Source organism: Theropithecus gelada, chromosome 2 (genome assembly GCF_003255815.1).
Source record: "Theropithecus gelada isolate Dixy chromosome 2, Tgel_1.0, whole genome shotgun sequence".
Taxonomy (NCBI): domain Eukaryota; kingdom Metazoa; phylum Chordata; class Mammalia; order Primates; family Cercopithecidae; genus Theropithecus; species Theropithecus gelada.
The window spans coordinates 172035455-172051914 of NC_037669.1; the positions used below are offsets into that span (position 1 = coordinate 172035455).

At 41.3% G+C, this 16460-nt stretch overlaps 1 protein-coding gene across 6 annotated transcripts in view; it reads left to right on the forward strand.

Annotated features, from left to right (window-relative positions):
• Positions 1–16460, forward strand: part of RARB (retinoic acid receptor beta) — a 767875-nt gene that overhangs the window by 615990 nt on the left and 135425 nt on the right. For 5 of the 6 annotated variants that reach the window (XM_025374723.1, XM_025374728.1, XM_025374724.1 and 2 more), the window contains one exon: positions 12842–12990. In XM_025374723.1, the coding sequence (XP_025230508.1) occupies positions 12842–12990 (149 nt within the window). Of the gene's footprint in view, positions 1–9996; positions 10061–12841; positions 12991–16460 lie in introns of those variants that run through there. The other variant, XM_025374727.1, reaches the window with a different exon arrangement.

A 16460-nucleotide genomic window follows, 5' to 3' on the forward strand; every position in this document is an offset into this window, starting at 1 on the left:
CCTGCCTCAGCCTCCCGAGTGGCTAGGATTACAGGCATGCACCACCACACCCAACTAATTTTGTATTTTTAGTAGAGATGGGGTTTCTCCATGTTGGTCAGGCTGGTCTCAAACTCCCAACCTCAGGTGATCCGCCCGTCTTGGCGTCCCAAAGTGCTGAGATTAGGGGCTTGAGCCACCGCGCCTGGCCCAGAATCTTTTCAAATGAAATATCAAGTGCATGCTTTGAACTGATGCATTATGCTCAGCTCCAGCAGTAATATAATTTTCATATTAGCCAACTAGAGGGTACACTAAGGATGTTCACTGTCTACTTCTCTCACTTCCCCTGCCAACCCCCAGACATCTTGGGAAGATAGTCATTCAGCCCCTCTTTTGGGGCATGCTAATTCTTTTTTTTTTTTTTTGAGACGGAGTCTTGCTCTGTCGCCCAGGCTGGAGTGCAGTGGCGCAATCTTGGCTCACTGCAAGCTCCGCCTCCCGGGCTCACGCCATTCTCCTGCCTCAGCCTCCCGAGTAGCTGGGACTACAGGTGCCCACCACCGCGCCCGGTTAATTTTTTGTATTTTTTAGTAGAGATGGGGTTTTACCGTGTCAGCCAGGATGGTCTCTATCTCCTGACTCGTGATCTGCCCACCTCGGCCTCCCAAAGTGCTGGCTTACCGCGCCCAGCCTATGGGGCATGCTAATTCTGTAGACAGTGACAGAAAAGCTATTGCACAGCCAATTCTGGATATTGGGTTCATTCATATGCCAAATAAATTTTGGTTAAGGAAATATATGTGGCCTTCAGGTGAGGGAAGGAGAACCTGCATAGGGGCTGGGGCTCAGAGTCCCCTCCTCCTCTGCCTCCTCGGAGAGCCCTGAAGCTGGTGGTTGTGCAGACTCCCTTTGGCCTGAGTGACTGCTCCTGACGGTGTTCAGCCACACGCCGTTGGACTGCCGCCAGAGGCCTTTGGAATCTTGGTCTTAGCTGCTGCCATTCTCCCTGCTGAGGGCCGGGTTCTCAGCAGGGAAGATGCAGAAGGGGTTAGTGGGTGTGTTTGTGGTGCCTTCTAATTCCTGTGTTTGCTTCTGGGGGACTTTCCTACTTTATTGCTCTGACTGGAAAGAAAAAACGGCATTATTTCTGACTCCTTAACTTCTTTCTTTTGAGTTTTCCAGTTTTACTTTTGTTCTTTATGCTGGGATAACAGTGTGTCTGTCTGTCTGACTTAGACATACCCTGCATACTGTAAAACTCCCTGCCAGGGACAGCTGCTTGTGACAGGAGTCCTGCACGGTCCTAAGAGGGGATGTCATACTCTTCTCTCAGCATGGGGGTCAGACCCAGTCCCTTGAACTTAAGACCATTTAAGTTCAAGTCCACACTCTTTATTTACCAGCTGTATGGCCTTGAACAAGTTACCTAACCACACTATACCTCTGGTTTCCTCTTGCCTGTCAAAAAGAAATACTAAGAATCTCTCTCTCTCTCTCTCTCTTTTTTTTTTTAGACGGAGTCCTGCTCTGTTGCCCAGGCTGGAGTGGAATGGTGCGATCTCATCTCACTGCAACCTCCACCTCCTGGTCTCAAGCAATTCTCCTGCCACAGCCTCCCGAGCAACTGGGATTATAGGCGCATACCACCACAAATTTGTTTTGTGTGTGTATTTTTAGTAGAGATGGGGTTTCACCATGTTGGCCAGGCTGGTCTCAAACTTCTGTCCTCAAGTGATCCACACGCCACAGCCTCCCAAGTGCTGGGATTACAGGCGTGAGTCACCGTGCCTGGCCAAGAATTACTCTCTTATTGGGTCACTCTGGGGATTAGATGAATTAGTAGATTAAAAATGCTTAGAATAGAGTGAAGGGGCATGACTAGCCTACAGTGCATGCTCCATGGGTGTTAGCGATTACTGTTGTTTGACTAGACTCTAGAGATGGTTCTGTTGTTTTCTGTGGTGACCATATTAGTCGCATTATTGATACGAACTTAGTCCCCTTTTCCCCAGATAGTCTAATAATAAAGCATTAGCTATTCTTGGTATATGTTTTTACACTTTTTGTAGTTTACGAAGTGTAAACCCTGCAATGTAGTAAGTGTGATTGTCATCTCGATTTTTCAGGTGAGAAAACTGAGGATCAGGAAGGACAAGTGACCGCTAGTAAGAGGCAGAATTAGGAACTGAGCTCATACCGTCTGCACTGTAGCACTCTGCAGTTGCCATTTCTCCAGAGCTGTAGTATTTTCTTTGCTGTTCCCACTCTTTGGTCCCAGAGTCTCCCCACCAGTAGTATCCTTAGCCTAGATCAGGGTTTTTCAACCTCAGCACTATCTATAATTGGGGCCAGATAAATCTTCATTGTGGAGAAGGGGCCTGCCCTGGGCATTGTGAGATGTTGTGTAGCGTCCCTGGCCTCTACCTATAGATGCCAGGAGCAGCCCCCAGTTGTGACAGCCAGAAATGTCTCCCGATGTTGCAGAATGTCCCGTGAAAGACAAAATGGTGCTGGCTAAAAACCCCTGCCCAGCTGGGCACGGTGGCTCACACCTGTAATCCCAGCACTTTGGGAGGCCAAGACAGGCAGATCACCTGAGGTCAGGAGTTTGAGACCAGCCTGGCTAACATTGTGAAACCCAGTTTCCACTAAAAATACAAAAAATTAACTGGGCGTGGTGGCGCGCATCTGTTAATTCCAACTACTCAGGAGGCTGAGGCAGGAGAATCTCTTGAACCCAGGAGGCGGAGGTTGCAGTGAGCTGAGATCGCGCCATTGCACTCCAGCTTGGACAACAAGAGCAAAACTCCATCTCAGAAAAAAAACAAAAAACAACAACAAAAAAAAAACTGTGCTTTAGATTAAGGAAGGTGGAAGGGAAATGTGTTTGTGGGAGGAGGGGAAAGGTGGAGGTGAGCGTTGGTTATCATTTACTGAGCACTTACTGTGTGTCAGGCAAATTGCAAACGTTGTCTCTGGTTTACCAACAGGAATCAGGATTATCTTCATTTTCAGCAAAGAAACACTAGAGCTCAGAGAAATGAAACTCTATGGCCATTAGTAAGTGGCAGAAGAGAGATTCAAATTCAGGTCCACCTGGCAGCAAAGCTTACCACTTTCCCATCACCTCCTCCACACAATTTTATGCAGGCTCATGGCATTTTCTTTCTTTTTAGGAACAAGAAAACCCACACAGTGAGGATTAAATCGGTTTCAAAGTTATTTTGAGGCTGTTCATATGGTGCATACCTGTAAGAAACAAAACAGAAAAATTTCTTTACAGCAAAATTCTGAGTAAGCCAAGCATTATTTTATTAAGAAAAAGAGGGTTTTGTCTAAATTGTAGTGTAATCGATCACACTTGAACTTCCTTACATCTTAGAGGAGTGGCAAGGTATGTGACAGAACATAATTTCATTGTTGTCTTCCAAGCATTTCCCTTTTAGTTTTCTGTCAGGCTGGTACCACTGTGGTTTTCAAATAGGTATATAGTACATAAGCAAAGAATGTGTGTGTGTGTGTATCTGAAATGAATGTGACTGTGTATGTCTGAAGTGATATACATGTTAATGCTCCTGTTTTAACCTACCCTGTGTGCAGGAAATTTGATCAGATAAAATAATGTCATTTATTAGTGTGATAGTTCCTTTTGTAAATATTATGGGAATCCCGATAGAAGTGAAATATGGAACTGAGTCACTTGATGTTGAGAGAAACTCTTCAGGGGACCTCAATATTGCAAAGCAATTAGCTTCATCTACACGTGACTCCCGAGACCTGTTCTAGCATTTGTTCACTTAATGCAGTTTCATTTCTGATGCCTCCACGTTCAGATCATTAATAAGCAGTTAGATGTTTTGGCCTCTTAAGTGACTGTAAGAGAGGATTTATTTGAACGCTGGCATAAGCTATCTTAGTATGTCCTAGAAAATAGTGATAGAAAACGTCTGTTTAAAACGTCATGCAAAACAACCTATGAGATATTTTTGAATATATTCCTTGTGGTGAGAACACATATTATAAAAATGAAATGTTGGTGTTGAACGTGTCATGGTACCTTATGATAATATGACAGCACTTCCCATGGTAAAAGCCAGTCCCAAGAATAACTTCTGTTGCTGGCCATGAGCCCAGACAGGTATAGCCACAATACAGAGTGATTAGTGGGTCCTTACTCTCTTTCTAAGAGAGAGCCTTACTCTCTTTCTAAGGCCCAAACTATCTTATCAAATTTAACCATATCTTGAATTGAATCAGTGTTTGGAAAGTTATAACCATGAGTTAAAAGCAAGAGAATTACAAAGTTCTGCAGTTCTCAAATTTGAGTAAGTGGGCCTGACCAGACCAAACCCTGTGAACTTTCTAGCCTAGGAAATAAATCAGGGAGATGGAAAATGAGAATTTAAAAAGCTGGGAGGTTTGGTGAGATAATAGTAAACATATTAAGTCATGTAAATCTCATTTATAAAGGCTGAAAGCATTGTTGTGTTTTAAATTTCCTAATTCTAAGGTGCGCAGTTCTCCCTCTCCTCCACATGGTATGGGGAAGGAGTAAATGAACTAATGTCTATTAAGCACTTTGCATGGCCCCTAACACAGTAGGCGCTCAGTAAATAGTAATTACGATTTAGTTCAGGCTCTTCTGGTACAACTTTGAACACACTGCCAACTAAAAGCCACTGCCAAAATTCTGTGAGAGTGAACGGAGACTTCTGGTTTATGATGAGCATAAACACACAGAGCCTGAAGATCTTAATGTATTAAGTACTTAACAAGGCGGAGTATTTAGTAAGGACCTGTGCAAAGGGCAAGTTGACAGAGTTCTGATGCTAAATTAACTCAGCAAAATGAAATTACAGGAAGGTTAGGACAATAACAAGACATTTTTTATGTTAGGGTGCCTCAAACATCGATGTGCATAAAAATGATTAAGGGGTTTTGTTAGGATGCCTATTCTGATTCTGCATTTCTGGGGTGGGGCCAAGATTCTCCTTTTTTTTTTTTTTTTTTTTTTTTGAGATGGAGTTTCACTCTTGTTTCACAGGCTGGGGTGCAATGGCATGATCTCAGGGCACTGCAACCTCCGCCCCCCGGGTTCAAGCAATTCTCCTGCCTCAGCCTCCCGAGTAGCAGGGATTACAGGCATGCGCCATCATGCCCAGCTAATTTTGTATTTTTAGTAGAGACGGGGGTTTCTCCATCTTGGTCAGGCTGGTCTTGAACTCCCAACCTCAGGTGATCTGCCTGCCTCAGATTAAGTGCTGGGATTACAGGCGTGAGCCACTGTGCCGGGCCAAGATTCTACATTTTAACAAGTTTCCAGGTGATGCTGATGCTGCTGGTCCAGGACCACACTTTGCAGAGCAAGGCTTTACTAAAGACTCAAAACCAAAATCTTTCCCCTAGCCTTTCCTTTTGTCTCCTGCCTATGTTCAGCACCTGTTGCATGTGTGGTCAGAAAAGCAGGCTTTCTCACAACCCAGCTCCAGCCCTCGGCCAGGATCCCTGGTGACCCGGGCAAACACACACTTCTTCAGGGTCACGGGCAGGTTACTGAGTCAAGACTGCCAAAGCCCCACAATGATATTTTCCTTCACTCCCCATCCTCCTCCCTCCCTGGCCACCCCAAACCCGGGACTAATCTTGGAGCTGCTTAATAATAACAAAGCCAGCAGCAGAGTAAGGCAAGATTTCAAAGCAGAGTTTTTCTTGTTTGGCAATTACCTAATTTCAGGATGCGATTCACAGATTTGCAAAACCCATGTGTGTGGAAACCGTTTCTCCTGAAACATGATTAAAAGCAGATCCTCTCCTGAAAAGGTGACATAAAAATTAAGTGAGTAACAGTGTGGAGTCTTTCCGTGCCCCAAGTGTTTGGATGCATGTAAATTACATTTTAATAAAATGTCTACACACACATTCATACACGCATGCGCACACGCAAACAGCAGAGAATCTGGTTCTAATTACTTGTACTTTAGTTGAACTTTGGCGTTTCCTTTGACTCTCTTCCTAATGTATGTGAGCTGTAGGCTTTACAGCCCTGCAGTGAATCCACAGAAAAAGGGAGAAAAAAATCCAGATCGGCCTTCTTTGGTGCCAACAAAAATGAAGTCCAAACGAACATTTTGACCAAATCCAACTTTGCTCTTCTCCCTTAATTAGCTGAAATTACTCCCTTCCACTGGGATTCGGAGTTCTGGGCTCAAAATTCCCCTAGGGCCATGCAGGAAATGTCTTTTGCTTTACAACTCCTTTTTCTTTTAAAGCTCAGCTGCCCAGAGAGTGCATTAAAATACTGTCTTAATCATAGAAGGTTCTAGTAAAAAGGCTGGGCTTTCCTAATGCATGATGCCTGCCTGCCTGCCTGTAATCAGACCCAACCTAAAATCCTGAAATCTGTCAACATGGTTTAGCCAGCCGTAAATTAGCTCTCACAAAGAAAAAAAAAAAAAAAGTATACTGAGCTCTCTTAAAAATGTTATCTGCTACTTAATCTAACCTTTAGAAAAATGCCAAGCATGTAAGGAATTGTGAAGGGAGCTATTGTGGAAGACTTTCTGTGTGTCTAAATGACACTCAGGTGTGTTGTAACAACAAGGACATTTATACTGTGTTTTCTCAGGTGAGTTAAATTCGTAAGTGCCAAGTCCTCTTAACAGGCAGCAATGTTAATTTCTTTTCTTTTGGGAGTGAATCAACCTGAGAGTCGTGGCAGTGTTTAAGAAAGCTTCGACAGTGGGAACTCGGGAATTCTGCTTTTGTACCATCCCAGTTGGAGGAGATTTTGTTTAGCTTTGTTTTTGTTTTGTCTGCAAACAACTTCTGAGTTTGAAGTCTTTTTAGAAGACTGTTTCTCAAAATGCAATCCGGAGACCTGTGCCCGTCCGCAGAGAGAGAAGTTCAGACATTGAGAGCAAGTGTTTCGAAACTTTTGCAGCTATTTGACAGGGTTATTTTATGCTCGTTAAATCAAATTTTTTTTTTTTTTTTTTTAAAGCTGGAGCTCGTGCTTTGGACGTCTTTGTTTTTCCTTGACTCCTATTTCCTGGAGATTCATTTGTATTGAATTTTATCAATCCATGAGGGATTGGGGGAAAGACTAAGAAATGGTGCTTCACCATTGATAGTCTGAAAAACACGAATTTAAAGCAAATGTCCTCCCTAATCTCAAGAATTCTCCTGCTGCAGACCACACTTCGAGGAACATTGATTTAAAGGCAAATGAGTCCCATGACTAATTTATTATACAAGGAAGGGGATTCTAGCTTTGCTTCCCTTACTGATAGTTATCTGTATGTTGTGGGGGTGGAGAGGTCTAAAATAGGGGCTAGAAGCTTCCGACGACGCTGCAGGTTTGGTTCATTCTCATCTTCCCTGAGGCTCACTGTCTCCACTCATGTGTGCAGTTCAGAGCAGCCCTCTCAGCATCACTGGTGCTGACTGTGCTCTGGGCGGGGACCCACAGAGCCAAGCATCCATCTCACCGGAGTAACAGAAGTTCCTCTGACTTGCCCATTCCCTGACGAAGCAGGGCAGCCCATCTGGTGAGCAGTTTGGACGCCACATTGGAGGCTGCTGCTTGTTGGGCATTCAATCAGCAAACAGAACTGAGTAAGTCCATAAGTAGGCAAGGAAATAAATAAAAGCAGGAGACAAAAAGCAGATCCGAATTATTCCTCAAAGACTGCTTCTCCAAACTGAAATCACATCAGGATGGCTGCAGTGTAGTTGTTTTATTGAATGACACAAGCCTCTTTTCCCCCCTGGGAAGTCTAAAAACTGCTTTTTTGGCCTGCCTGAGATCGCTGAATGAGCTAATACAGAACACATTGTCTGCTGAGCCGGCAGAGTTTTCGAGCAAAAATTTTATCATTCCATAGACTGATTGTGCTTGCCTGGAATAAGGAACAAAATGTTTGAGGCCTCTCAAGGGTATTTTGATGAATCTAACTCTAATTTAAAGGGACTAATAGATTATTGATTTAAGCAGGATGACAGTGAACAGATCAATGGCTGAGCACTCTGTATCTACCTTAAATACCAAAAATGACTGGTAAAAGGAAAGCCATGGGCTGTCCCCCTGCTGGTTTCTCACTGACTTTCTTTGGGGGGTGGTAGTGGAGGAAGGCAGAAAAAGAAAAGGAGCTCTAAGAAACTTTGCCAAAGTATGTTTTTGCTACCTTACCAAAAAGGCAAGAGATTGCATTAAAGTACAAACCTTTTATATCGATGCCATATCCTGGTTGTAATTCTAGAACTTGTCTTGACGTGTTCGCCTGAGGCAAGCTTTGGTGATCTGATGGACTATACCACTGAAAATGGTTTTTTTCCTTGCGTTGTTCTCAGTGTTATAGGCCACATAGAGGAAATAAAAGACCACTGACCATCAATTTTGAGGGTGATATTTGAATATACATAGTCAAATACTTAATTTTTTACTACCAGTGGGAAAATTTTTCCAAAGATGATTTTGTTTGGGATCGTACATAACACTTTTCCCTTTCCATTTTTGTGGCATTTGTAGCATTCAAATTATGTTCATTTATGGCATTTGTGGGATTCAAATTATAAAAATAGTAGAAAGAACCAATTTATCCTTTAAAAACATAGCCTGGTCACTTCTTCTTGGAAGGCTCCCTTGATTTCTCCTGGGATAAATAAGGCCTGTAGTTCTCTGGCATTATGCTAGTGGTTCCCAAACTACTTCAGTTTGGATTTGCCTGGGAATACCTTTTATTATTTTTATTTTTTGTTTTGTTTTACTGTTTTAAATCTTACAGTCAGCTAAAAGAGAATATTTTTAAAAATGGGCAATTCCTAGCTCCATTCTCAGACATTCTGGCATGATAGATCTGGGATACAACTTGGTCATTAGGACTTTTAAAAGCTCCCCAGCTAGTTCTAGTGTGCAGCCAAGTTTGGAACCCACTGTATTGTAATTGTTGTTTTATTCTCTATTAGGCCAAATATGTCGAGGATAAGGGATTATATACTATCACTGTCCATAGCGTATAACGCAATGCCTGGTATGTTATGTCACTCAGCCAAACAAATGATTGAACACATGAACAGTCTGAGAATCTATTGTACTCATATGAGAAAGTTCCTAGAATTACTGGTGAAATCACCACAACCTAAATAAAAGTCCAGGGCTCTCACTATTGATTACTTACAACAGAACATTTTCATTCATGGCAACTGTTCAGGAAAAGCCTTCTGGATTCATTCATTTCTTATAAATGACTCTTATCCATAGGAAAAGATCCAATCTTCGCAAAATGTTTTGGGACCTTTAACGTCTAGTAGACTTCACGTTTTTTTGTGTGCTTTGCCCCAAGTGTTTTGGGTATTAAATTATGCACAATTTTGTTTCCTTTCTTTGGGAAGATGAAATGCTGGACTCCCTTCAGTGCATGTGTTTGTAGTGGCATATTTATGAAAATTACTACCCACTTTTGAAATTCAGGGCATAGCTCTGACAGCTGATTCCAGCCCCACCAGAATTCTATTTACAACTTTCCTAGACAAGCCAGATTAGCTGTTCTACACGAGTGAGTAGGACCTTAAAACACACCCCTCCCCACCTTCCTTCTGTGAAGAACTCAATGGGAGACTGATCGTAGTGGTGATGACATGACTCTGTCAGTTGTTGAAGCACATGGATGGAAGTAGAAGCACACAAATCAAACCACTCCAAAAGGTCTGAGAGGCATCTGGGGAGGGGATCACTTATGTTAATACCAGGGGTGTAAATCCACACAGCCTTTCTAGAAGTCAGTTTATCAACATGCATTAAAAACAAAATATTTATAAAATAACTTTTGATCTGATAAATACACTTCAGTGGTGTATTTGAAGGAAATAAAGATGTGCTGAGATTAGCTACAAAGATGTTCATCACAATGGAATGTTTTCTGTGAAAAATATTTATCGACAAGGAAATAAATCGATGACATCATAGGTTAAACAAAGTCCCCAGCAATCTCAGTATAATTCCACATTAGTAGACAAACTCGAAACATTTATGTGCATAGAAAAAAATTCTGGAAGGTCGTACACAGTGAAAAGATTGTGGGTGATTCCGTGTGTATTTTTTCTTAGATTTTTAACAAAGAGTGATACATTGTTTTGTAATTTTAGCAAATAGTGTTTTCTTGTTGATTTGCTTTCAGTGAAGCTGATTAGTTCCGTGTGAAGAAGGCTTTTGCATCTACTGCTTAATAGCTGATAAGCTTTAGTGACATCTCGGATGCCAACCCTTCTATAAAACAGTTGCTACCACTGTGCCAACTTATTCAAAGTAAGGGCTTCCTATCTGCCAGAAATAACATACTCAAGATTGCTATCTTCATCCTAGATACCTCGGTTCTAACCAGTAAAGACTATAATAGATTTATCTACTAGGACCTGCACTACTCAAATGAATTCATTCCAAGATTCTTCTGAATTATGAAAATACTATAATTATAGTTGATTCTGTTCCAAAGGGCTAATTAATTACTTTTTTAAGGAAGCAAAGGAGTATAAGAGCTATTTGGTTTAATTTTCTCATTTAACAACTTAGAGGGGGCACTTAGTGCTCAAAATGAGGAAGAAAAAGGAAAAGGAAAAAGTTCATGCGCTAATTCGATAAATACTGGTTGATTATCTGCCAGGTGCCAGGACCTCGGCTAGTCCTGGAACACAGGTGTATATAATGCAGATGAGTTTCTTTGCCTTCTGAAACTCAACATTCAGCGTATGGGGGGTGGCAGATGTAGAATATAAAATTATACACAGACATCTAAAATTTGAACACTGATTAGGGTTTTATGGAAATAAAATAGTGAGACAGAGTGACCAGGAATGGAGAGGAGAGGGGCATTTTAATGACAGAAGTCATCTCTGGGAAGGAAACATTTGCTTTGAGATCTAAGAAATGAAAAACAACCAGATACTTGAAGGTCTAAGAATTTCCAGAAAGGACAAATAGTTATTGCAATAGCCTCCGTTGGTATGAGAGCTTGGCCTATTCAGAAGACAGAATAGATGCCAATTATATAGAACTCAATAAATTAGGGAACTCACTGAAGGCAATGATGCTGCTAAAAGGCCATGTGATTAAAAGCCTTGTAGAACATACTAAGGAGTCTGACTTTGATCTAATTGGTGACTATTGGAGGGCTTTAGATAGGCAAGTGAAAGAGATGGATTTTAACGTTTGAACAACTATCTTGACCGCTTGTTTGAAGACTAGACCCTAGGTAGGAGGAAGGGGCATGAAGCGATCAATGAAGAAGCTATTGCAGCAGTTGTGAGAGGTGATGGTGGACTACTAGCATGGTGTGGTAGCAGCATAGTGATATAGGGATGGATTAACAGTAAGCGTAGTGGGTAGAGTCGACCTGACTTGCTAAAAGCTTGCCCACAGGATAATCCAGTCAGGAGACTATCTACTCTGGGAGATTATAAGCAGTAGGGCAACTGGAAACTTTATATTCTGGGAACTATACTGTGTATTGAAAAGCAATTTGGAGACTAGAGGATTCTGGAACGTCATTTAACCACTTTAATTCCCCTTCCTGATTTCCGTCTTATTTTATGAGCATGTTTACCTGTGATAGAAGTAGAGCCAGTTCTTGCTTTGATTCTGAGTACAACTCTGGAGAATTAGGGGTAGGAGAACACCCCGTTCTTATATTTTGTGAACTCCCATTTCCCATGGAATTTGGGTGATTAGATAACAGTATAGAGGATTATGTTTTTTTAAATCTAGATTAAAGAGTAACATGACTTAAAAGTGAATCGCACCACTCTGTGTCATCATTAGGTTTAACCTACTGCTTCTCAAACATTAATTGTACATTTAGTCATCTGGGGATTTCATCAAAATGCAGATTTCAGATTCCATAGGCCTGAGCTGGGACCTGATACTATTTTTCTAATAAGGTCTTAAGTGATGCTGATGCATGTTGGCCCAAGGAGCCTTCTTTGAGTAGCAAGGGTCTTACCCATATTGTTATTAATGAAGATCAGTTATGGCGGCATCATGATAAATACACTTGTTGAATGAATAATTTGGGCATTTTCTTCATTTGTCCAAAGGAAAATTTAAAAATTTTAATTAATTAATTTATTTTTTGAGACAGAGTCTTGCTCTATTGCCCAGGCTGGAGTTCAATGGCAGGATTTCAGCTCACTGCAACCTCTGCCTCCTGGGTTCAAATGATTCTCCTGCCTCAGCCTCCTGAGTAGCTGGGATTACAGGTGCACACCACCACACCTGGCTAATTTTTGTATTTTTAGTAGAGATGGGGTTTCACCATGCTGGCCAGGCTGGTCTCGAACTCCTGACCTCAGGTGATCCACCTGCCTCAGCCTCCCAAAGTGCTAGGATTACAGGTGTGAGCGACCGCGCCCGGCCCAAAGGAAATTTACTTTTGGTTAAGTGAGCAACAAGGTCAAGTCATTTGAGACTCTACACGAATCAGAAGCTACTGGGGTTTGTAGTATGATTATCTGAATTTGTGTCTTGGCTCTACCACTGCTCTGTTGATCTTAGACAAGTTGCTTCCTTCCTCTGAGTTTCTGTTTCTGTTGTGGGTAAAATTGTGATAAAAACCATGGCCCTCACAGTGCTGTGTGAGCTGTGGACTACAAGCGAGAGATGGATGAGACTGCTTTGTAAACCGTAGAGCACCACATCAATGTCAGTGTCACCACTGCTGGGCCTACAATGACAGCTGTTTTTATGAGCTCATCCCTGCTAGTGTTATTGCTGAATTTGGGGCAGAAGCATATGAATTCACTGTTGAAAAAAGTAATGAACTAAAATACATCTTCTCTTTTTTCTCCCTCTACCCCATCTCTATTATAGCAATTGAAACACAGAGCACCAGCTCTGAGGAACTCGTCCCAAGCCCCCCATCTCCACTTCCTCCCCCTCGAGTGTACAAACCCTGCTTCGTCTGCCAGGACAAATCATCAGGGTACCACTATGGGGTCAGCGCCTGTGAGGGATGTAAGGTGAGTTTTCACACCTCTGTACCTGATGAACTCTCTTTCTCTTTGTACTTTCTGGAGGTGACCTACCCAGTTCCAGAAATGGACTGGATGTGTAACATCACCTCCCATCAGTGTGGTGAATTCAGTTATATTCGGTGGTTTTTATTACTTCCTTATAGATCTTTGGTTTAAAATTCAGAAACTTCTGCAAATGACTGATTAGGGTCAAAGGTTTTAAGGCCCTTAAAATACCCCCACATAACAATTCTTTTTAAATGATAAGAACTGGCTAGGCCAGGTGTGATGGCTCATGCCTGTAATCCCAGCACTTTGGGAGGCCAAGGTGAGCGATCACTTGAGGTTAGGAGTTTGAGGCCAGCCTGGCCAACATGACAAAGCCTCATCTCTACTAAAAATACAAAAATTAGCCAGGCGTGGGTGACTGGTGCTTCTAGTCCCAGCTACTTAGGAGGCTGAGACATGAGAATCACTTGAAACCGGGAAGCAGAGGTTGCAGCCAGCCAAGATCACACCACTGCATTGCAACCTGGACAACAGAACGAGACTTTGTCTCAAAATACAAACAAACAAAAGCAAAGAACTGGTTGGAAGAATCTTGAGAAGTATCATTCTGTTTCTCTCTAGAACGTGCTGTCTGGTGTCTGTAGTTTTATTTTATTTTTGAATATGACTGACAGTCCACTGAATCAACTTGCAGGGAATCCAAGGTTGAAACTGGGATTTATCTCCTGGCTGTTTTCCTCAGCTCTGTGGCCTTTGAATTACAGTTTGATTTTCAGCCTGTAGGGACTTGCTACTGTATGTGTGTCATAAATTAAGGGGAGCTGGATTTAAAATTCCTGCCTACAGAATACTGGAGGCTGAACATGTGTCAGGGAGTAGTATATGGCTGCCTTGAATCAAGCAAGACAATTGTTATCAAGTCCAACAGTCTTAATTGAGTGAAAGAGCTTCTTATTTTCAAGAAAGAAAAGAAACAATGACTTCAAAGGCAAATATAACTAACTCATCCATAAAAAATTTCTCAAAGGAACTATGGCTGTCTTGAACTAGCCCTTCCCTAGATATATAACTTCTTTAAGTCCTCTCTGGATGGTTGTTTAGATCTGTTTATACATCTAAATTGCATGATTCATTTGTAATTGTTAACATGTTGCAATAATGTTACAGGTACTCCATGGCATTTTGTATGTGGCTTATCAGAGTTAGCACTAAACTGTATATATTGGTTAGGCACTGTTGTATAACAAACCATCCTAAAACTAAATGGCTTAAGACAACAATTCTTTATTTAGCCTGCAATTCTGTGGGTCAGCAGTTTCAGCCAGACTCATCTGCATGGTTCATCTGGACTTGGCTAGGCTCCACCATGTATCTCTGGGCAGTTGTAGGTTAGCTAGTTGGCTCTGCTTCTGGGGGTGCTGACTGTGGGCTGGAGAGACTCAGCTCTCCTCCATGTGATCCCTCATTTCCATCAGGCTGGCCCTGGCTTGTTCACAGAGGCAGGGTTCCAGAAGACAGAACAAAAGCACATAAGGTCTCCAGAGGCTTAGGCTAAGAAGCATCGCTTCTGCCACACTATTGGGCAAAGCAAGTCGTAAGGTCAGCCTAGACTCAGTAGGTAGGAACATAAACTCAACTTTTGTTCTTCTTTTAAATGAAATAAAACTAATCTGTCAACTTGAAAAAACTTTTTTGTAGAGATGGGGGTCTCACGTATGTTGCCCAGGCTGGTCTTGAATTCCTGGGTTCAAGTGATCCTCCCACCTTGGCCTCCCAAAGTGCTGGGAATACAGGTGTGAGCCCCTGCATCCAGCCCTACTCAATTTCTTAATGGGCAGAGCTTCAAAGTAATAAGTGATATAGATATGGAGGGTCCGGGGGAATGGGTGTCATTTTTGTAATTAGACTACTGTACTGCATGTCTGATTGCCTATGAACACAAGGTAGATGGGGACCCTGCTCCACTGCCCAGCATGTCACACACAGTCTGGCATATAGTGGGTGCTTAAAGACAGAACAAATGTATAAATGTCACTCAGCCCCTCAAAGTAATTTTGTGAGTTTTTCCTGTCTTTTCAAATCATTGAAATAAACATATTTATTATGGTTTATTACTATAATAAGGTAAGGCCAGTTTTGGGAAATTCATTAAAGGCTTAGGAAGATCTCTCTGCCTCTGGGATTGTGCTATTTTATGGCAATTCTCTTTTCTCCAGTAGATTCTGACATGGTAGTCAGGAAAGTTATATGGGCAACCAGTTGGCAACTGACTAAAAAGCAAGACATTTGTTCATTCAATTATTGCTTTATTAGTAGTAACCCCTAGCGGAACCTACTTAAATTTATCCTGAGATTTGGAAAGGTTTCAGTGGAATAGCTAGTTCATTTTGTCCACTTGTTGTGCAATATATAAATAAATCATTTTCTAATGTTTATTTGAAAAGTAAATGAAAAGATACTTCTTTATTTCTGAAAACTGTTAAGTCATCTCATGTCCAGAAATCTGAATGAGGTCTGCTGTAATTCAGCTTACCTGCTCTCATCATTATCCAACGTGTCTCGGTGGCACATACTAGGAGCTGCATATGAAGCTGTTTCACGATCTGTATAGAACAAACTGCTTTAATCAGCTTGTAGTCAGTGAGTTGTCTGACCTTAGTTTGGGATTCTGACTCTTTTTAGGAAAAAAAACAATAAAAACAAAACCCATACCAGCACAAACAACTTTGATAAACTCAGTAAAGTGATACAGAGTCATATTATGGTGTATCTTGTTAACAGAGCTATAAACCCAATAAGGTCAGGTGAGTTCGGCAACCAGTTGAATTTGATACTTTTTATATTGTGGGTGGATTGCCCTTCTCCCTGGTCATTGAGAAAGACTTGGTCTACATTTAAGCTTGCTGGGAAAATAGAGTGACAGAATTCACAGAACTGAGAAGCAGGAGGAGGTACCAGTAAAATGTAACAGCCAAAGAAAAAGAAATATAACTTTTAAAAAATTAAATATAATTTTATTGTCATTTAAAAAAATTATCAATACAGTATAGAGTTTATTGTATGAAAATAGAAAATTAAAACAACCATGATCCTACCCTGGGAGAGAACCCCTGTAAAACTCAGCTTTTCTGTAAGTATACGCGTATTGTTATTGTTTCAGAAAAATGAAATTTTGTGTTGTATACTGGTTTTAACTTAATCTTTGATAATATTTTATGACCCAAATTTAAGCAACTGCATAGCTTGCTTTTATGGTTATACAATTAATATAGTAGTTTATGGTTATGTCATAATTTATTAAACTAATTAATTAAGGTGCTTACAGTTTTTTTAATTATAAATAACACTTTAATGTATGGCCTTTAGGTATATCTCTGAAAATTTCCTTAGGATAAAAATTTCCTTAGGATAAATTAGTATAAGTGGAATTTTTAGATCAGTGGCTTTGTATATTTTTAAGGCTTTTG